At 36.3% G+C, this 22,260-nt stretch overlaps 1 protein-coding gene across 2 annotated transcripts in view; it reads left to right on the forward strand.

Annotated features, from left to right (window-relative positions):
- The first annotated feature begins 615 nt into the window (after positions 1-615).
- The window catches only part of CFAP44 (cilia and flagella associated protein 44), a 59,762-nt gene continuing 38,117 nt past the window's right edge, over positions 616-22,260 (forward strand). Inside the window, exons 1-12 of one of the 2 annotated variants that reach the window (XM_026681757.2) lie at positions 616-765; positions 2,658-2,729; positions 4,521-4,604; positions 5,326-5,500; positions 7,161-7,323; positions 9,378-9,480; positions 10,761-10,977; positions 12,786-12,900; positions 17,522-17,686; positions 18,702-18,857; positions 19,415-19,462; positions 20,932-21,031. In XM_026681757.2, coding sequence (XP_026537542.2) covers positions 726-765; positions 2,658-2,729; positions 4,521-4,604; positions 5,326-5,500; positions 7,161-7,323; positions 9,378-9,480; positions 10,761-10,977; positions 12,786-12,900; positions 17,522-17,686; positions 18,702-18,857; positions 19,415-19,462; positions 20,932-21,031 — 1,438 coding nt within the window. In that variant the 5' untranslated portion in view covers positions 616-725. The remainder of the gene's footprint in view (positions 766-2,657; positions 2,730-4,520; positions 4,605-5,325; positions 5,501-7,160; positions 7,324-9,377; positions 9,481-10,760; positions 10,978-12,785; positions 12,901-17,521; positions 17,687-18,701; positions 18,858-19,414; positions 19,463-20,931; positions 21,032-22,260) is intronic. The other variant, XM_087966413.1, reaches the window with a different exon arrangement.

Raw genomic sequence — 22,260 nt, forward strand, 5'->3', positions numbered from 1 at the left:
CTGAGTATTGTACAACTCTTGAAAGTTTCCAAGCTTGTTGGCTGGGAAATGGCGGCAACCCCCGTGGGAGATGGGGATTTATAAGCCATTTTTTAGGAATGCGTTGGGTTTTTTTTTTTAATCCCGTTCAGCAACTGTTAAAACTGGAAGATAGTCGGCGGTATATCTCAAGAGTAACAAATGACCAAGCACCCTCTTTTAACGCGCTGTTAAAGAGGAAACTTCTTGAACGCGGAGGCTTTTCCCTCAATCTCAATGAATGGGAGGAGCGGGCCGGCGATTATGGGAGTTGCAGTGCAGCAAACATAGAAAATAAGCAAGAAGAACCTCAATCCACAGATTCTTATTTGCTTTTTATTTCTCAATCTTCAATTTATCGTCACCATTGTCTGTGGAGATTCTCAGTCATCCAAGGTCATGATTGTCCTAAAGTTGCCCCAGTTGCCTCTTGAAAAAGCACCTTTGGGACTATCGCCGCCATTCCAAACCTGTTTATGTTTCTTCCGTCTCCTTCCTGGTCAAAATGACTTCCTATGTCCCACCAGTTAATACAGAACCCAAGTTTACAAAGTATGGAATCACTACAGGAAAATACCCGGTAAAGCCGCCAGTAGGAGCCTAATACTCCACGCAGGCGCCTTAAGCACGCGCAATTCTGAAACTCCATTTCCCAGATATCTTCGGGCGCCTGTCTTTGGTTGCTCAGCAACCAGTGTCAACCTACAATGGAGCCGAGTGGGGAACAGGAGGGCGATGAAGCAAAAGGTAACTTTCCCGCTTTCTCCACTTAAGACGTTAATCTTGGAATTGGCTTCCCTTGGCCTTGAAATACCCCGCCTCCGAAACTCTCCCTGTCTCATAGCAGTGAGCTGCTTATTAGCAGAGTAAAAGCAGGCAAATGCATTTATTGAAATAATAAACAGTTTCAGAGTCATTGGAGGAAACCATTTGTGGAAACCACGTCTTCAAACTGAAAAGAGGGAGAATGTTAAAACATGATCAAGAAACCTCCATAGGCGACTCTTTCCTCCCTTTGGGGAAGGAGATGCAGAATTCAAAAATAAGCATATTTCTCAAATTTGCTATAAAAACTCAACAAGGCTTTAACTTAACATTTCTTGCTGTTGCTTTTTGATTTTTCCTAAATGTAACATTTGGTACTTTCACTTTACTTTTTGGCGGATATATGAGTGCCATTCGTAGGAAGTGCAGTTATTCAACAAAATATACAACAAAATACAAAACACAAAGTATAAAGTATAAAAAAGAAATAAAAACAATGCCTAAAGTAGCTTAGTTTTTAAATTATAAGTTAATAATTGTCCACACATAATTCATATTGATCAACTTTTCCATTTGTCTATGGGCAGCTAATTCAGTGGTGCAGCATGAATACTATTCTTCAATATAGGATTGTAATTCCATAATGATAAGGTGTGGGATTCAATTTTTTTAACAACTGGTTCTGTGGTCATGGTTAGGTGGTCATGTGACTGGGTGGGCGTGGCTAGGTGGTCACGTGATGGGGGCCTGGCTGTGGCCACATGACGGTGGGTATGGCAAGGTGGGTGTGGGTATGTGGTCATGTGACTGGGCATGGTTATGTAGTCATATGTCTGGGTGGGTCAAAAGAGAGAAACTAACAATGATCTTGGAGCCAGGGGTTGGACTAGATGATCTCCGAGATCCCTTCCAGCCCTGGATTGCTGTGCTGTTTCAAAGCATCCTCTGAAGCTGTGTCTAGTGCCAAGGTTAGGGTTAGGGTTAGCCCCATCTCTGCCTTGATGCAGAGCCCTCACCTGAGCCTTCCTCAGCCTCCAAGAATGGCCCGGGTTCCTCCCCAACCTCCTCACTACTCTCTGACTCTACTGCCAGTTCCGCCAGCTGTGGGCGGACCACAACACCCTTGGAGATGGTTCAAAAGGATACTATGATAATATCAAAAACCATTGTGAGTTCAAAGAGAAGCACCCCAACCTGCTTCTGCCAGAGGTGATCTACTAATGTGATCAATGCCACTTACTATCCATGACCAGTTCTGAAACCCAAATGGAAGGAGGGCTGATAATTTATCTTATAAAGAATTCTTCATGCAAACTATTTAAAAATCATGTTTTCCCCAAGTTTCATGTACGGAAATAATTTCCTATGTCTTCAAATATTTGTCTATGTCTGAAAAACTTTGTGCAAGAAATATTAAGTTAATTTAGCCATTTCTTTAATTATATACAACTTCAGTCTCAAAATGTAATTGTGGGTTTCATGGGATTTAAAATTCCAAGGTATGAGTTTTTAACAAAGTAGTAAATATGTGTTATGCACTAGAATCACATTGTGATTTTAAAAAAACATATAAATTGTTAATGCAAATGTATGAATACTCTATTTCTCTATTTGAAAATAAGGATGATTATTTTTTTCTAAATATGTAATATCTTATGAATAAAAGTTTTAAGTACCCTAATGATTTTGATGAAATCCTTCAACTTGACTGGAAACTTTTTAAAAAGTTCTACTAATATGACTAATAATATATATAGTAAAATTAAGATATATTTCTATGCTCCATAGGACAAATTGGACAGTTAAGTATAGAATTTGTGGATTAGATGTTCCCTACTAAAGGTATCTTTAAATCTTTGTAATATTACTTACAGATAAAAGTGAAAAATCAGAAGAGGCACCAACTGTAGCAGAACAGCAGGAAGAGATCAAAGAAGTAGCAGCTGGTGAGTATTGCTAACCAATTATTACAAGAAGTGTCATTTCAAGTGATATGTCTACTAAAATAAAGATATACCACTGATAGATAGAAATATGCAATAATTGCTGTACTTTAGGAATCATTTGTAAATAGATGATGATAACAGAGCTGCTACTTTAAATGTGCTTTATCTTGTAAGTCTATTTAATCTTTGCAAAATTCAAAAAGCTAAACTATATATTGCTATCATTTTTTTTTTTGTTGTGTTGGTGTAAGTGATGGGATTAATGAATATACTAATTCAGTAATAAGAATCAGTAGACTTTTTTGCTGCACAGTTAGTCATCAGCGTAAGACTATTCAGTCAATGATCATTCAAAGTTCAATGGCACTGAATGAATGGTGGCTATGATCAGTCCTTGGAGATCTGGCTGTCAAGTCACATGACCTTGATTTGGGTGCTTGGCAACCAAGCTTACACTTACAACTAGTTGCAGCAACTCGCAATCACATAACTGCCATTTGCAACTTTCACTACCCAGAAAGTCAATGGGGAAACTGGCAGGGAAGGTCACAAGTTGCTTGGTAAGTCTCCCCCACCTGCAAACTTTTTCCTAGCCCATTTACATTTCTGCACCTCCGTGAGCCTCAGTGTGCTTCCTTTGCATCCTTGTGCATCCCCTTGAACTCTGTCTGAACCTCGCTGTACTCCTTCGCATCCTTCCACACCTCTGTGCACCTCGTGCACTTTCCCTAAGCCTCATCTTCACACCTACATGCATCTCCTTGCACTCCATGTATTCTCTCTGACACTTATCCCTCAACCTTTGCCATTTCTCCTTCCACCATCACATACCTCCTCACCTTTGTGCATCCTTCTCAAGCCTTGCTGTGATTCTCTTGCATCCTCACATAATAGCAGCTACATACCTGCTTTGTAGCCTATTACAAGCTGTCTGAGATTTAACAACTTCCTGCCAGCTTCCTCACGGACATGTATATGAGAAGCCAGCAGGAAGTCGCCTCATCTAACAGTGATACCACCTGAGGGATTCAGTTAGTTACAACAATCAGAATTGCAGTGATTGCCATCACTAAACAATATGGTCACACTTTGCAATCATGGTGCTTAGCAATGGAAATTCTAGTCCCAATTACTCTCATAAATCAAGGATTATCTGTAGTTCTTGTGAATATGCTTTGTGATAGGTTTGAGAAGATTGAAGGTCATCAGCCTACTCAAATTATTGCTCAAATTATTAAAACGTAACTCATTTGGAATGTGGTACCAATTGCCACAGGTTTTCTTTGGATGGAAAATCTGAGGCACAAATAATATTTAAAGGCAGATTAAGCCAGATTTTTATTTTTCAACTCAGTATGTATCCTAGACAGTCTATAATAGGATCATGTTGTACATTGTTTTTATCTGTCTTACTCTCAGATGTGCATTTTTTTTTCAAGCGAAGCAGATAAAACTAAGTCTAAGTCTGTGACAGAACTTTTTCTGCAATGGCACTTTGGTTTGTAGAATATTTTTTCTAAAGAAAGCAAACCAATACTTACTGATGAGTCATTGAATGACTTTAAGTACACTGAGCCTTTTCTATGTTTTAAAAAATATTTGTCACTCATGCTTTTCTGCATGTGAAAATTATTTTAATCTTTTGCATTGTTTAATGTTTTCTAATATGAGGCACTTTTGGACCCCTTTTGGGCTGAAAGGTGGCTGAAAAATCTCTGTGTGTATGCACATGTGTGTATGTGTGTGTTAATATATGTTGTAGATACATATACATAATGTTCTTATTTGTAGAAACTAAAACATCTCCAGAAGGAGAAGAAGGAGAAAAGTTACCTGAAGATGATTATGAGGATGTGGGAAGCCCTGCAAGTGAAGGTGCGTGTTGTTAGCAATCTCTGGATTTGAAAAGTGTATTTTTATACTGTTCTCTGCTTATCAATTAATTTTTAATGTTATGTGATCTCCTCTTATCATTTATTTTTTTTCTTCTGAAATCTTATGAACATTAGACATTGTCTCTTATAGTCCAGACTGATATCTTAATGAAGTTCAAATCCATTGTTGTTGAGACTGCAAGTTATCTCAGGGTTTCCCTTTATTCCAGTGATCTCTGCTCCAGGCACCTGACACTAGATTTGTTCCAACAGAAGAGAATATACATATGTAGCTCAGAGTTGAATGATGGAGTTCTTGGTGCTGTCTGAGCTTGGTTTTTTGCTTGCAGACTTTTCATCGCCCAACTAAGGTAACATCAGTGCTACAGAGTGTGGGGTTTGCTCCTTGTTTATATACTTATCCTGCTAATGTTGATGGTGGTGTAGTTTTTTCCTGTTTGGTAATTTCTTGATTAGGGCATTGTTTTCTGCTTGATTTATTGTTTGATGTTAATCCCTGTCTAGCCAGCAGTTCTGGCTTCAGGATCCTCTCCATAAAATACTCAGTGAAAGTGATGGTATTACCTACTTGGTAATGAAACATCTGTAAGCAAACAACCAAGCACAGGCAGATTTGAGGAGTCCACTGGAATTGTTTTTAAAATGAGTGTTTCTTTCTTAGCAATATATATTGTTTTTATGATGGCATTTTTGAAATCCAGAAGAAGAAGAACCACCACCAGAACCAGAAAAGCCTCCAGAACCAGTGAAGAAGAAGAAAAAAGAAGTAGTAGAGAAGAAGATCTCTGAAAATTTCTATTATAACTATGAAGAACTGTGCTCAAATCCATATATAACTCCAGATTCTGGCATCCCAGTGAACCTGCTCTCTCTTATGTATCCATTTTTGCCAGAGATCCATGTATTTAGGATTTGAGTTTCCTATCATAAACCAAAGAAAAAAACAAATATATTTGCTTTTAAAAACAGTATTGGGAATAATACATTCAATATATTAATGGTGGAATGTATTACAGATTTAGTAAATAAGGTATTGGTTTTCTTTTGAAAAAAACGGTGGGCTAAATTAGGTTAAGGCTGACAAAGCAGTATAGAGTTGTGAGATGTGAGACCCAAATTATTTAATACTCACAATACAGAGACAGGTCTGGTTCACAATTCAAAAGTTTATTAAAGAAAATAAGCGTTTGCAAACGGGCCTTCAAGTCCCTTCCAAAGTGGATTGGGTACAAGAAGAGCAAGATCTAATGATCAAACAATACATTTTATACACTCTACACAATGCATGCCATGCCTAAGAAGCCCTCCCCACTCTCCTTATTATCTCTAAGTCATACTATAAGGTAAAGGGTCGGCTTCAGTGATGGGATTCAAATTGTTTTACTACCGGTTCTGTGGGCATCGCTTGGTGGGCGTGGCAGGAGAAGGATACTTAAAATCTCCAGGCAGAGGTGGTATTTGCCGGTTCTCCGAACTACTCAAAATTTCCGCTACCGGTTCTCCAGAACTGGTCAGAACCTGCTGAATACCACCTCAGGTCAGCTTGACCATTCCTTCCTAGGCACCAGATATCTTATCTTGTTTACTTATAGCTTCACCTTGGTGGGATGTTCCTGTTTTCTAAGAAGCCTGCAACTATCCAGCATGTTTTGTTTAACTGAACATACTTTGTGGTTAGGAAACAGCAACAAAGATAACACAGCTTAACAATGCACTTAATATTTCTAATTCTATTATAAAAGAGTAACTTAATATTTATTTCCTTCAGAGTGGAACAAGTTGCTTACATTTGCTTCAGCACTTTGGGCAATTCTGAGTACAGCATTTTAAGGAGTATTCGGATAAAGTGAACAGATTCAGCAATAAGAATTATTAGAGAACTAGAATCTAAACCCTATAGAGGAAAATAAGTAATTGGAAATATTTAGCTTTGAGAAAATATTACTGAGGGAGCATGTTTTACTACAGTGCAAATATGTACACAATACCCTTTACATATCTGAATCAGAAAAACCTATTTCCCGTGGTTTGAAAGTTCTTAAAGATAAGAATTAAAGATTTCAACTATATGTTAAAAAAACTAGCAGCATTTTAGTGATGGAACTGTTACCAAGAGAAGCATTTGAAGTCCTCTTCAATGGATGAATTTAGGTAGAGACTTCAGTAATTGTTTGGGAGATGATTTACTTTGAATTTCTGTAGTGAGTCATTGGATTAGACTCAACAGTCCACTCAAATTCTATGCCTCTAGGACATAAGATTCCTTTACTCCATTTTTCCCAACTCCAACAACCCTATACTGCAGGCTGAGTTAAAATGAGTGACTAACTGAAACTCACCAAGTGAATTTTCCAGATTACAATGAGCTATATCTTGGAATTTCCCTGTCCTAATCTAGTCCATTAACTAGCACATCACGCTGTCTTTTTTCATTATGCATAATATATTACTGTTTTTTCATTAATGGTACATTTATTATTCAAATGCAATAAACCTAGTCCCATCATCATTTATTTCCTTAGCATGCATTCCTCAGGCATTCTTTTGGATATGACTGCACTAGACGAGCAAACCTCCACATGCTGGATAGTCAGATTCTCCTCTACATAGCTGGCAGCCAGTTAGTTCTTCTGGATTTGAAATCGAACTACCAGAGATATCTTCGAAGCACAGGTGGTGGAGGGATTGGTGTAATCACGGTATGACATACGTCTTAAAGAATTTTTCCTTAAATTCTTTTTGGCAGAAAAATATGCAGAATTTTTAATGGGGGTTGCTCCCCTTTATATTTTTTGCTTTTATGTAACAGAACAAACAGAAAAAAGGGAAACATATAGTAGTGTTTCATTCATGTACTGTATATATAGGCAGAGTTTTACTCAACAGTTTCAATAAAGGACTATCATATTTCAATATAATCTTCCATACATAGTTTATGTTTGTAAACATCTCATTCAAAAATCACATCAGTTCTTAACTCCATTGATTATTTATTTTTATGTTGGAGAAGTTCTTAGGAGTATAAAGGACATAGAGAACTCTATTCTGTTGTCCAGGTATTAATTTCCATGTAGTAAGAATGTAATTTAAAAGAGTACAGACATCCAAAAATATCAAAATCTATTTCAAAGTTAATATATGTAATTATTTTTCCGGAATATTATACTTTAGGAGATCTGTCTGAATGAAGAAGCATTGTTCTTATTGCATTTACAAAACCATGATGATATACTTACTTGGTTATATCAGAACAGGATCCAATAAATCCAGTTTATTATTTTTGGGTTGAATAAGTTGTAATCTCTGAAATTTTTGATTTAGATATTAAGATAGTTTCCTACTTTAAAGATAAAATGGAGGTTTCTAACAGCTTGTTTCATTCATTCTTTAAATTTTGCATATTTATTAATAAGTATCTAGAAGACTAATTGTAGGATTTTTAATCTCAAAAGATGTGGTACTTATTTCTCAAATCATTACATTAAATATGAATAGCACTAGCAATAGCAATAGCACTTAGACTTATATACTGCTTTAAAGTGCTTTACAGCCCTCTCTAGGTGGGTAACAGAGTCAGCATATTGCCCCCAACAATCTGGGTCCTCATTTTACCCACCTCGGAAGAGTGGAAGGTTGAGTCAACCTTGAGCCTGATAAGATTCAAACTGCCATATTGTAGGCAGCTGGCAGTCAGCAGAAGTAGCTTCAGTACTGCACTTTAACCACTGTGCCACCATGGCCCATAATAAGATATATATTATGATTTTTATTTGGATATTGTTTGATTAGAGCTTAAATTTTACTTGCTCAACTATCAATGAAAGAGTTACCTTGTTGCATGCGGGTCTCATGCTGCCTTCTTTTTCACTGTCTTGCTCTAGGAACTGCTTAATTGGGTTGCTGTTTGCTACTGTCACTAGCATTCACTGGCATGATCATGAAACCCCTCCACCAAGACTGTGATGATACACATAGTGTAGAGAGGGTCTAATGCAGGGGTGGGCAAATTACGGCCCGCGGGCCACATCCGTCCCGTTGGTCTTTTTAATCCGGCCTGCCGAAGATTGGTACAGAATTAAGGTTTGATGTGAATGATTGAATGATTGCGTTCATTTGATTTTGACTTGTAATGACAGGCATTTCGACACCAGGTGGCGCATTAGGCGCAGTGACTTGATTTTGCGGAGATTTTGCAGTTTTTTATATGTATCGTATCTTGTGCTGACCTGGCCCGTCTGTCAAATTTTAAAAGTCAATGAGGCCCCCGAGCCAAAAAGTTTGCCCACCCCTGGTCTAATGTATGCACAGATGATATCCTATCCCTTAAAACATCTACTTAACACTTGTACAAAATCATGCTATTTTGTATGTGCATGAAATAACAAAAATAAAGCCAAAACCATGGATTTTTTTTTTATGTGTATACTGATGTTTGATCTCTAAATGCCAATCATGGATATGCAATACTGTGAATATTGAGGACCATCTCTATTTCTAAATACTACTGATATCTAGAATCCATTTCATAATTTTAGAATGAGAAACAGTAGAAGGCCAATTTTTTCTTTGTCCTTGGGTCTGCAATTCCTGAAGGGAAAATGTTTGTGCTTAATGGAAGTTCAGGATGATATCGGTTACTGAAAGAATAAAGGAACAGTTTGATTTTGCTAATTTTATTGTTTTATGTAAGACAAATATGGGACCCTTTCAGATTGCAAGAAGACTATGATTAAATAAAAATATCTTCAATTAGGCACACCCAGACCGAACTCATTTTGCAGTCGGAGAAAAAGGTTGGAAGCCCAAAATGGTTATCTATGAGTATCCTTCTTTAAAACCATACAGAATATTACGAGGTAGGTTAAAATATAATGAGTTTCACAGTTTGAAATAATACAGAAGAATAAACTTTCTTAGAACTGAAAGTAATATTATATTTTCATTTCTTGTATAAGTGTTTGCTCTTTTGCAAAGAGTAGCGATCTTTTGTTTAATGGCAGAGCATAATTTCAATTTAAAAATCATTTGCTCCAACTCTTGTTCTTTCTTTGTACAAAAGAAAAATAAATGATGATTGGGTTAAAAAAAAACAAAATATTGGAAGAATGGTAATAAATTAAGTATATTTTTTGTTATTTGAGCTGTTATTTAACCAAAACCAGAAAGAGACAATGTGTGTATTTTACTTCATTTCACTTCATTTTTCTAGTGTTTTTTAATTTAAAATTTAAAATATACAAATGGTACATCTGACTTTTTGCTGCTAACAAATCATGTTCTGTAGCATCTTCTGGAAGTTATTGCACTTATTTTTATTTGCTTAAATCAATGTATTTTACAGTTATATTGCTATATATACATAAAATATAACATCTCACATAATTTATGTTCAATTTTATGTACTAATAGTGAACTTATTTTCCAAGTACTGAACTTTTTGTAATAAAAATGGCAACACCTCTGGGCAGGAATCAAAGTTTCCTAGACCTACAGAGAAAGCTCAGAAAGTAAACCCTCGTGGGGTACTCCCCCCCATCACCCAAAATTCATTAAGTACTGAGCATTCTCCCTTGCTAGAAAAAGCGGAGTGTCTATTGGGGAGATGGCTGTAGGGGGAAAGAGGATTGGAATTGATTATATTATTTGGGAAAAATCATGGCTAGCTGACAAGAACTCCAAACAAGCCAACAGTTAATTGAAGGTTCTTCTTGTAACTTTTCATTTAAAGTAGAATTCTGTTGGATATTCTTTGAATTCTAATTCTGAGAAGAAAGTATAGAAACTAGGACATGCTAGGCCTTCAAGCTGCATTTGTTTTATAGCATCAAGGAACAAAACCAAGGGTAACTTTTTCCCATTAGCATTATCTCATCAGATCATTTGCACATCACTATTAAAAACAGGTACTTTTAATTCACACCGCACACTCACCCACACCCCATATACACATAGTACATGCTTTGAAAGCAAGTGATTATTTTCCATTTTGGGGGGTTTATTTGGATTTTTAAAATTCTTATTTCAAGATGGTATGTGCCATTTATAAAAGCTAATAGCTGATAGGACTGGTAAATGGGGATGTTTTCTTGGTTACGCATACGATGGTGAGAAACTGATTATTTTGTTTTATTTCCAGGTGGAACAGAACAGGCATATGCATTTGCTGACTTTAACCGTTCTGGCACCCTGATAGCCACTGTAGGGAGTAGCCCTGACTACACATTGACAGTCTGGGACTGGAAACAGGAAAAGATTATATTGAGATCAAAAGCATTTTCACAAGATGTTTATAAAGTCACATTTTCTCCTGAAAATGAAGAACAACTTACTACATCTGGTTCAGGCCACATCAAGTAAGCCAACTATCCTTTTTAAAAAAATAGATTATCAAAAAGAAAATGATATGAATCTGATTCAGCAGCTGTAGGTTTTGTCCCCTCACAATGATACTAATACTTTGTGCACTGCTACTGTTACCCCAAGCTACCCCACCAATTACCTATTCCTAGCAGCATCTAGTAGTTCTTTCACCAAGCCAATCAGCAAAAGCCAAAACAAAATCTCGCTCTAGTCCTTGCTTTTTTCTTATCATGTTAGTTTTTTTGCAGGGGATGGAGGTGGGGAAAAAGCCAGGGAACCGCCAGGGAAATGGAAGAACCTCTTTCCTGTTCATTGACAAGGGGAGAAATAAAGTGCTGCAAGGAAGTGAAAATGCAGATATAATTATCTCAGGAGGTGGCAAACCCAGAAGAAACACATAGCAGGAATGCTTACTAACTGGAAGCCTTAGTCCATCCACCCAAGAAAACTTTGCACAATTATCGTAGTGGTGCTTTCTCTGTAGCAGGAGCCTAGCTAATTAACTGTGTAAGTTAATCAGCCGAGCTTTTTAAGATAACTGAAAACCCATTTGGTTTTGTGCAGATATTCAAGGGCAGCATCAGCATTGGATCAAATTATCTTTTGTGCATAGAATAAAGTGGGCTGTTTCGTGACTTTTTTTTAAAGAAATAGTTCTACCTATTTGGTGCATATCATGGAAAATCATTGTGTAGATATGTGAATGGCAGTATATTATATATATAAAACATCCTGAATCACAGAAAGATGTTAAACTATAATTTAATGAAATATAAAGTGTTTAAGTACGTAAAGGCATTGCAATAAGCCACCCAGAGTCATCTCTAGGCAAGATGAGTGGCATACAAGTCAAACAAATAAAATTTTTGAAAACGTCTCCAGTTGTCTGTGTTTCTCTGACATAGGTTCTATTGGAGAGTTGAGTGAAGTTAGGTTTTGGTTTTGGTTTAGTGTAAGATAGTGTGGCCCATGCAAAAGAGCTTGTGCCTCAATCTTTTTCTAACTCTTGAGCTGCATGTAGTGTAAACAAAATGTTCCCTTGCAGTTCTCTCAAAGTTGCCTGAACAAAAAAAGCAAAAATGGAACCGAAAAGAATTTTGACAGCTTCCTTGCTGCTTAATTTTAGTTGGTAACCAAGAATGGAAAATGCCACATTGCTCAGCTTTTTTTGTTTTTAATTTTTTAAAAACTTGTAAGTTGTGAGAATTGGCAGTTGAGGAGATTTTTGTTGCTGTATAATTAGCAAAAACTGGGATAGACAGTGGTCTTTGTTCTTAGCATAACCAGCACTAAGATATAAGACACAAATGAAAATACTTTTAATTCCTATTGATTGATGACAAACATATGCAATGGATTATATTCATTTTTTTGCTTACAGTGGTAAAAGTCCATTCTGGACTTGAGTTAGTAAACTTTTTTTTTCACTCATTTGTTTTAGTGTTTAATTAACTGTGGTTTTTTGTTAGTCTGATTTTAGGCATACTATCTTTAACAATAATTTGGAAAAATAAAGCTACTCTAGTTGTTTAAAACTTTGGATTGTTTTCCCAAATCAGATTTTGAGGAAATCATATTCAGTCGTAAGTGCATTTATTGATTTAGCTGAAATAGTACAGTGGTTGACTACAAATTTATTTTTTTTATCATTCCTCACAACTGTGTAGAAGTATGTAGAAGAGTTAGAGTTGTTCTGTAAACAATGATCTATCTTTACAATTATTTTGGCGCCTTCAAAAAGGCTGACAAAATTCTACTGGAAAAGCTAATTCGAACATAATTTTCATGGTTGTGTATCCAGGTTTTGGAGAATGGCTCTCACTTTTACTGGCTTGAAATTACAAGGGGCGTTGGGTAGGTTTGGAAAGACATCACTGACAGATATTGAAGGATATGTGGAGCTTCCAGATGGTAAGGTGAGAAGCATTTTCTATCCTTAAACTATTCCACATGATGAATCCCTTAGAATCCAGGATACTTTTGAGGAAATGTAGCAACAGAAACCCAATAAATACAGGTGAAACTCGAAAAATTAGAATATCTTGCAAAAGTTCATTTATTTCAGTAATGCAACTTAAAAGGTGAACCTAATATATGAGATAGACTCATTACATGCAAAGCAAGATAGTTCAAGCTGTGATGTGTCATAATTGTGATGATTATGGCTTATAGCTCATGAAAACCCCAAATCCACAATCTCAGAAAGTTAGAATATTGTGAAAAAGTTCAATATTCTAGGCTCAAAGTGTCCCACTCTAATCAGCTAATTAAGCCATAACTCCTGCAAAGGGTTCCTGAGCCTTTAAATGGTCTCTCAGTCTGGTTCAGTAGGAAGCACAATCATGGGAAAGACTGCTGACCTGACATTTGTGCAGAAAACCATCACTGACACCCTCCATAAGGAGGGAAAGCCTCAAAAGGTAATTGCAAAAGAAGTTGGATGTTCCCAAAGTACTGTATCGAAGCACATTAATAGAAAGTTATGTGGAAGGGAAAAGTATGGAAGAAAAAGGTGCACAAGCAGCAGGGATGACCGCAGCCTGGAGAGGATTGTCAGGAAAAGGCCATTCAAAAGTGTTGGGGACTTTCACAAGGAGTGGACTGAGGCTGGAGTCAGTACATCAAGAGCTACCACACACAGACGGATCCTGGACATGGGCTTCAAATGTTTTTGGGTTTTTTTTTGAAAATTTTATTTGGGTTTTCACAAAAAACATACAAATAAAACATCTTTTTATGAAAATAGCATGGTCCCGGGTTACACTTCTTCATACAGACACAAACTCAATTTCATGCTCACTTTTTATGTTCTATTCCATATCTTATTACTGTTTTACATTTTCTACACAGTTTTTCTCCTCTCTTAATTTTCTCAATTTTATTTTAATTATCTCATATCAATTCAAATCATTATATTTATACTTTTGTCTGTCCTGTTTCAATTTCATATTTTCTTTTCTCATTAAACAAATTTTCTCCTGTTGTTACTAATTGGAGTATGACACCTTTGTATCTTTTAATTTTATCCATTCAACTCTTATTTAAGCTTCAATATATACCTTGAGGTTATAACATTCAATATAATACATAACTTCCAATCAAATGCTGCTTGGTACATTCTTAAAATACTATATTCTTAAAAAGTGATTATAAATATATGTAATTAAAACACTCATTCCATTCCAATTCAATTCTATTCATTAAAGTCTTAACATCTTTAACATTACTTTTCAATTAAATATCATACTTCCTTGGGAACACTTATAAGGTTTCCGTAATTAATTTTTTTTCCTCCTATTTCTCTTCCCTCATATTTTATAAAACATTAAATAATTAAAATGTTCCCATCCTTTCCTAATTCAGTTCTCTCATTCATTTTATTTCATTTATTTATTAACAAACATTTCACTAGATTACAATAACTATTTTATCCATCATTTTAATCATACATTGTTTCATATTTTCTAAAATCATTTCTATTTCTACCCTGTTTCTCCAACAATACGGCCTCCCCCAATAGGAAGTCCCAGCATGTTTTATAGGCATGAAATGAAATTAAGCCCCTCCCCCCAAATTAAGGCCTATATTAAAACATGCAAAATGGGGGGGAAATGGCGGGGGGCTTGCTGTTAGGAAGTACTTTTGTTGCACACCCGGATATGGTGCTGCCTGCGTTGACCATGATACAAAGTGCCCCACCAACGCTGAGGTCAACATCCAAGACGTCACCGCCCACCCTAAGATGCAGGGGGGGAGAGTTAAGTCACCCCCGAAAAGACGGCCTAGCTGTTTTTTCAGGGCTCAAAAAAAAATAAGACCCAGCCTTATTATATGAGAAACACGGTAATATAACAATACTATCTTATGTACCTTTGCAGAATCCCTTTTTCAATTAAATTTTCACCCATTATCACTAAATAGGCCCTGTTTCTCCATATCTTCTCTTCTTCTCCCTCCCCTTTTTACCCCCTTGTCTCTCTAGTTCTAATTCTCTCTTCTGTATTCCTCTCTTCTGTTGCTTTCTAATATTATACTTATTTTTTAAGTTATTATTCCTTTTCTTGGTTGTTTTTTCAAATCTTAAACTTTTCATTCTCTTTCCCCCCTTTCCTTCCCCCCCACATAAAATTACTTGTTTATTAAAGATGGCTTCTTCTTTGTCCCAGTCTTCTTGTTTTGCAGGCATTTCTTGTTGTTTCTCATAGTTCGAGATCTCCATTTATAAGAATTGAAATACAAAGCCAAAAGAACCTCTCCCTTCTTGTGCATCTTCTTTGTACTTTTTAAGTTTCATTTTCAATTCATCTAAAAGTAGTGCCATTTTAAAACACTTTTAAACAACCACCTGATTGATTTTAGTCATTCAAATGCAATAATCCAGAGATCACCAAGTAATCCAAATACTCCCAAGCTTCTTTTTTCCACTTTCATGCTTCTTTTTTCCACTTTCTCTTTCTGGGGTTCTACTATTTTGTAGCCAAGTTTCAGTTAAAATTTATCTTTTAGAAGTCTTGTTGTAGTTTTACTGTAAAATCCTTTTAATTCCAGGCAGTCTCCTCCCTTTTTTCCAGATCCTGCCCTTTTATTCTTTTTCTCTCCTTTCCTACTTTTAAAAGGTTTTAAGTATCCAGAAATCTTTATTATCCCTTTGATATTTTATTTTCAGCTTAAATGCCTATTGATGTCAAAGTGGATTTTTTTTCCAATTTCTTATTTAGATCTCTTAGCTGTCAGTATAGGGAAAGGGAGAGAAGAAAAAAAGGCAAATCCTTTCCCTTTTCTCTCTCCTTCGCTGCTTCAGAATCTTCTTTGGGAACAATGTTACTTTTTAGTTTAAATTCCAGGGTACCTTAATTGTTGCTTTTCCAGTTCAACCCAGTCAGCCAAAACTTTCTCTTCTTATCTTCCTCCTGCACATTCTTTTCTGGTCGAGTTCTTCTTTGTGGTGGCCATTTCTGACCACCTCTGCAACCGCCTTCAGGAAAGGGAGTAATGGCCAGCTGAGGAGGAGAGATGCGGCTCTCCTCAACCCTGCTGGCAGTCTCCCCCCTCTTCACCACCTCTACAGGGTGGCTTAGTCCCAAAACCAGCCAGCTCGGGGCGCTCCAGCAGCAAGCACGGATCGAAACCATGCGCGATTGCAGTTTTAGTCTGTCCGCGAAGAGACTCAAACCGGAAGCCTGACATGGGCTTCAAATGTTGTATTCCTCTTGTCAAGCCGCTCCTGAACAACAAATGTCAGAAGCGTCATACCTGGGCTAAAGAAAAACAGACCTGGTCTGTTGCTCAGTGGTCCAAAGTTCTCTTTTCTGATGAGAGCAACTTTTGCATTTCATTTGGAAACCAAGGACCCAGGGTCTGGAGGAAGAATGGAGAGGCACACACTGCAAGATGATTGAAGTCCAGTGTGACGTTTCCACAGTCTGTGTTGATTTGGGGAGCCATGTCATCTAATGGTGTTGGTCCACTGTGCTTCATTAAGTCCAGGGTCAATGCAGCCGTCTACCAGGAGATTTTGGAGCATTTCATGCTTCTTTCCACAGACAAGCTTTATGGGAATGCTGACTTCATTTTCCAGCAGGACTTGGCACTTGCTCACACTGCCAAAAGCACCAAAACCTGGTTCAATGACCGTGGGATTACTGTGCTTGATTGGCCAGCAAACTCGCCTGACCTGAATCCCACAGAGAATCTATGGGGCATTGCCAAGAGAAAGATGAGAGACGTGAGACCGAACAATGCAGAAGAGCTGAAGGCCGCTACTGAAGCATCCTGGTCTTCCATAACACTTCAGCAGTGCCACAGGCTGATAGCTTCCATGCCACACTGCATTGAGGCAGTAATTGCTGCAAAAGGGGCCCAAACCAAGTACTGAGTACATATGCATGCTTATACTTTTCAGAGGTCCGATATTGTCCTACGTACAATCCTTGTTTTATTGATTGCATGAAATATTCTAATTTTCTGAGATTGTGGATTTGGAGTTTTCATGAGCTGTCAGCCATAATCGTCACAATTATGACAAATCACAGCGTGAACTATCTTGCTTTGCATGTAATGAGTCTATCTCATATATTAGGTTCACCTTTTAAGTTGCATTACTGAAATAAATGAACTTTTGCACGATATTCTAATTTTTCGAGTTGCACCTGTATATTCTAAAATGTGGGGAAATTTCCAAAGCAGGTTGTCTTTTGATATGGAGTGTGCAAATCATGGGGAAAAATTGAAAATATCCCACTGGGAATATCCAAGGTCTTTGATACATTTGTCAGCTGTTTGCATCATGGCTGATGTCAACTGTTAATGTCATTGAACAAGCCATGTATGTGGTGCTTTGCCAGCTACACTCTTCCTCAGTACAAAGTTTTCTTATAATTTTTCTTCTGTCTTTTCAAAGGCAGAAGTCCTTTTGTAGGAAAATTATAAAAAAAAGTTGTTTCAGTAATAGCAAGTATTACATTGTTTACAATGTCCCTATTGGAAAGCACATCTGGATTTATGGTACTAATTAATCTTGTTTCATTTGTACTCAAGGTACTTTCAGGTTCAGAATGGGGAAATTTGCTTCTTTGGGAAGGGGGACTCATAAAAGTGGAACTCTGCCGACCTGGCCATAAAAATTGTCATAATGGTCCTATTAATCAGTTAATTCTGGATGAAGGAGAAGTGATCACTGTTGGAACAGATGGATACATCAGGGTAAGATTTTTTTTTTCCAAAATAAGTGTACTAACTGTGCAAAAATATCTTGTACTCAGGCTTTCTCAGATAAGTATTTCACAGAGTAGATGCCACCATATAAAAGATTCTCGTTCCAATTGCAATAAGGATCAGGGTGAGGGGTGAAGAGACAAAGCTCAATTCTTTTGCCAATATCCTGCCAAAATATGATATCTTAAATGTTGTTATTAGTATATTAAGGCTAAATATATTAATTTTTGTTATTGCCCTAATAGCATCTCTTGAAATACAAACAGCTGTAGAAGGATGTATCTGTCATACATAGATACCATGAGAAAAGCTGAGTTTCGAGGCTGCTCAGATTTTCTAAGTGTTGCTATTTAAAAGGTTATGTTATTTATCTTAAGGCAAATAATATTGCTATTTTATATCAGTGGACACATGGATGATCTTCTTCTTCTTCTTCTTCTTCTTCTTCTTCTTCTTCTTCTTCTTCTTCTTCTTCTTCTTCTTCTTCTTCTTCTTCTTCTTCTTCTTCTTCTTCTTCTTCTTCTTCTTCTTCTCCTCCTCCTCCTCCTCTCCTCCTCCTCCTCCTCCTCCTCCTCCTCCTCCTCCTCCTCCTCCCCCCCTCCTCCTCCTCCTCCTTCCCTCCTCTTCCTCTTCCTCTTCCTCTTCCTCCTCCTCCTCCTCCTTCCCTCCTCTTCCTTCCTCTTCCTCTTCGTCTTTCCCTCCTCCTCCTCCTCCTCCCCTCCTCCTCCTCCCACCGCCACCTCTGCGTCCAACTCCTTCTCTTTTACTGCTTCTGGTATACAAAGTTCTGGCTCTTGCTCTTCTGGTGGCCTCAGCGATTGTTAATTGGGACATATGAATAACATCTATTTATTTGTCTGATTGCTTGCTTATTTTATTTCTGCACAGCTTTTCCTACAAAAGAAGTCCTTTTGAATTACCACTTTTCTGAGATTGTTCTGTCATGATGCTTTAGCATTTTAAAACAATAACAACCTCATTTTTCTCAAAATTTTTTGTGAAGGTTTGGGATTTTGAAACAATAGACACAGCTGATGTTGTGGATGATACTGGACTTGTAGAGATGGAACACATAAATGAACTTTTAGTTGGTAAAAATGTGAGTCTGAATTTTATGATGAAAATTCATGAACGCGGAGAACCATATTGGTATGCTCAGGTAAGAAGTTTTCTAAATAATTAGTGAATAGATAGTTTAATACTGCCAAAGGAAAGGAATTTTTTTTAGTATCAATTGAAATATCACTAGGTTTTTACTCCCATTGGCTTTGTTCACATAACCATAAATCAGGCTCTATAAACTCCACTGACTTGCACTGTCAGATCAAATGCATGTTAAAACCAATAATTCATTTGGTGTTAAAATTTACAGTTCTACCATGGCATCAGTATGAGAAATGTTAGATGATTCTGTATTCTATATCTTTATATTCCTTTTAATAAAGAAGTACTTAATTGAAACGAAGAGGTGAAATTGTATAAGACAAGATTTTTTTTACCCTCAATTTTATAACTTAAACTTTTAAATTATGGGTGTCTGACTTACCTAGGCCTCACTGAGTGAAGAGAAATTGTCTTGGACAACATTTAACATACATAATATAGTTAATATATACAAATAACTAACACCGTTATTTTTTTCAAAATCAGAGCAATGCTTTTAAGACAGGCAAAATGGAATAATAACCAAGTATTATTATAATTATGCTTCTTTAGGATTTCAATGGAGCTATATGGAAGCTTGATTTAAGTTTCTCGAATGTTGTAAGTTTTACTTCATATTACTTTTCTCTGCTGTATCCTTCCATTATGTGATATATGTGATGAATAAATAAAATTACTTTTACGGTATCACTAGTAACTAGTGTTATTTTAAAGCATATTTAAAACCGCTAGTAATTTTAAGCAAGATGATTAGTATTTTATATTTATAGTATAAAAATGGAAAATGGAAAAAAAGTAATAGAAGTTAGATAGCAAATTTAAAGCTATGCCCTTTCAAGCCATTACCTGTAATAGAAAGGACAAAAATAAAAGAAAATCAGATTTCTTTGTAAATTAACTATATTATAACATCAATAAAATACAAATTCTTATAAAATATAAATAAAATAAAATATAAATTCTTAGGGTCCTGTGGATAGAAAGGTAAAATGTAAAAAATAACAAATGTGATATTTTACACTTGATGGATATTTTTCTTTAAAAGTTTAGAAGAAATATCAATCCTGCCAAAACTCCAGTTGCAATAATTATATGCAGTGTGGAATTTAATAACAGTAATAATTTATGAGATATTAAATGACAGAAAGACATTTTTAAACATATAAACCTATTTAATAGAACATGTTTCTGGGTATATGAAGAAATTAATCAAGCCTACAGTTTGAGTTATGATAAAATGAGTAATGTGTTTATTTTTATTTGTTTGTTTTATTTATATCCTGTGTTATTTTTATAAATAACTGTAGGCAGTGAACATATCTAATACACCTTCCTCAAAACAACAACCCTGTGAGGTAGGTTGAGCTGAGGAAGAGTGACCGGCCCAAGATAAATAGTATAAGTTTTTAAAGACTGTATAACTTCAAATATATGCATGCCCACATGTGCACAATGCATGCAATATCCTATTTTCTATACAACAGCCCTAATAGGTGAGTTGGGCTGAGAGAAATGACTCACCCAAAGTCACCCAACTGGCTTCCATGCTTAAAGGAGGACTAGAATTTAGGATTGCTTGGTTTCTGGCTCAGCATTTTATCAACTACATGAAAACAAATTAAGATTCTACATTATGATAGATTCAGGATATGGGAAATATAATAATTCTTGAGAAAAGCTCATCCTAATTCTTGCAGTGTTTATATGTAATGAAACTTTTAGGAGAATTACATCCAGACAGTAAAGAAACAGACACTTTTATACTACAATAAGAGTTAAGTTTAGAATAATAGATGACCAAAACAATTGTAAGAGAATACATGTACCTTGTTAAATCATTTTATCAATAGAATAGAATAGAATAGAATAGAATAGAATAGAATAGAATAGAATAGAATAGAATAGAATAGAATAGAATTCTTTATTGGCCAACAAGGAATTTGTCTTTGGTGCATAAGCTCTCAGTGTAGATAAAGATATAAGTGATAAATAATGATCATAGTCATCATAAATACATTCATTGTGAATCAATAGCCCTTTAAAGGCCTTTATAATTGTTTCTATTATAGACACGTGATCCAGAATGCTTGTTTACTTTTCATTCAGGAAAGATAGAAGCCGTAAGTGTATCTCCGGTTACATATATCATGGCAACTACTGCTCTTGACCGTAAGTATACCTTCCTCCTTCTAATTTTGCTTTTAGAACATAGAATAATAGGGTTGGAAGGGACCTTGGGGTCTTCTAATACAACCCCACTGCCCAAACAGAACCCTACCTATACCATTTTGGACAAATGGTTGTCAAATCTCTTCTTGAAAATCTCCAGTGATGAAGCATCCACTACTTCTGGAGGCAAGTTTTTGCACTAATTAATTGCTCTCACTGTTAGGAAATGTCTCCTTAATTCTAGGTTGGATTTCTCTTTAGCAATCTTCCACCTGTTACTCATTGTCCTACCTTGAGGTGCCTTGAAAAAAAATTGTTCGCCTCTTCTCTGTGACAGCCCCTCAGATATAGGAAGATTGGTATCATGTCACTCCTAGTCCTTCTCTTTGTGAGACTAGACATAGCTAGTTCCCACAACTGTTCATCAGTTTAGCCTCCAGACTCTTATCATCTTTGTTGCTCTTTTCTGGAATCAACATATTCTTAATATTATGATGATAAGAACTGGACACAGTATTCTAATTCTGGTCTTCCCAAGACTGTATACAGTGGTGCTAACACTCCACGTGATCTTGATACTATCCCTGTTGATTCAGCCTAGTACTGCATAGATTTTTTGGGTGCTGCAGCACACTGCTGCTCATACTTCAGTGGTTGTCCAATAGGACACCTGGATCCCTCTCACAGTCATTACTATTGAGCCAGATATCATCTATATCTGTGCATTTGTTTTTTCTTGCCTCAGTGTAACCTTACTTTTCTCACCACTGAATTGCATTTTGTTGAATAAGGCCCAGTGTTCAAGACTGTCACGATCCTTCCATATCTTGAATCTATCTTCTAAAGTGTTGGCTATTTTCATTATTTCAAATGCAACAAGTTGAACAGTCTTTGAGTTTTACAATTCCTATGACATAGATTTTTGTAGCTCAGAAAATTCTCTGAGTGGATTTGAACCAAAGATTCCTATCTGTGAATGGCAAGAATCTTTCTGTGAATGGCAATAACCTACACACACACACACACACACACACACACACACACAGAGAGAGAGAGAGAGAGAGAGAGAGAGAGAGAGAGAGAGAGAGAGTCTCTAGTAGCAAGAAAATAGCAATTATTATTTAATTCTTTTTGTTAGTTTTTATTGTTTTATTTTTATTTTTTGTTTTAAATATGGTTTTACATTGTGTAAGCTGCCTCGAGTCACCATGAGCGAATAGGCAGCAATA

Source organism: Notechis scutatus, chromosome 5 (genome assembly GCF_049901735.1).
Source record: "Notechis scutatus isolate UNSWTSFEM ecotype Mainland chromosome 5, rNotScu1.2, whole genome shotgun sequence".
Lineage (NCBI taxonomy): Eukaryota > Metazoa > Chordata > Lepidosauria > Squamata > Elapidae > Notechis > Notechis scutatus.